At 69.7% G+C, this 766-nt stretch overlaps 1 protein-coding gene across 1 annotated transcript in view; it reads right to left on the reverse strand.

Moving 5' to 3' along the window:
* Positions 1–766, reverse strand: part of PRSS56 (protease, serine, 56) — a 5,432-nt gene that overhangs the window by 3,241 nt on the left and 1,425 nt on the right. The window contains 3 exon segments of the mRNA XM_010837091.1: positions 248–369; positions 371–438; positions 572–625. Of these exon segments, the coding sequence (XP_010835393.1) occupies positions 248–369; positions 371–438; positions 572–625 (244 nt within the window).

Below are 766 nucleotides of genomic sequence, written 5' to 3' on the forward strand. Positions count from 1 at the left end.
CACACGCAAGACAGGAAGGCGAGAAGCTTCCCCCTGGAGACCCTGCCTCCGCCCACGGGTACCCCCCAACCCCCAGCTAGCCAGAGGCCGCGGACAGCGCGCCCCGGGAAGACTCCGAGGCGGGGAAAGAGACGGCCGCCGCCAGGGGGCAGCAGAGACCGGGCCTCGCGCGCGGCACCCCACCCCGACGACCCCGGAAGAGTTGGAGCCCCGCGCTGGGGATCCCGGGGCCGGGGGCCCAACGTACCCCGCGAAGCAGTGCGCCGCCGTGAGCACCCAAGACGCGGCCACCAGGACGCCGCCGCACAGAGGCTGCCCGCCGAGCTGCAGCCTCACCAGCCAGGGCCAGGCCCCCGGCGGTGCCGCGCTCGCCCCCCACAATGCGGCCGTGCCCCCGCGTCACGTTGACAGCGCCCGGGCGCCTCTCGCCACAAGGCCCTGGAAAGGCCGAAGGGGCACAAGTCAGGAGGCACAAGTCCCGGTCGTCCTAATCATCGAGACCCCTCCAGGGTCCACCCTGCCCTCAGCCCTGCTCCCCTCCCCTCTATCCCACAAGCCTTTGCAAGCTCACCTGGCTCAGGTGAATCCTTCAGGAGGGGGGCTTGAGGCCTGGTTCGTCCAGGTGCTGCTGAGAAACACACCTCTGAGCCTCATGGCCACCCTTCCCCTCTTCTCCACTCCAGGCTCGGCCTGAGCCCTCTCTCCGCCTCAGGGAGCACCCCAAACCACCCCACCCTTACTTATCCTGCCTAGTAGTGTGTGTGTG

Source organism: Bison bison, unplaced genomic scaffold (assembly GCF_000754665.1).
Source record: "Bison bison bison isolate TAMUID 2011002044 unplaced genomic scaffold, Bison_UMD1.0 scf7180017864068, whole genome shotgun sequence".
Classification (NCBI taxonomy): domain Eukaryota; kingdom Metazoa; phylum Chordata; class Mammalia; order Artiodactyla; family Bovidae; genus Bison; species Bison bison.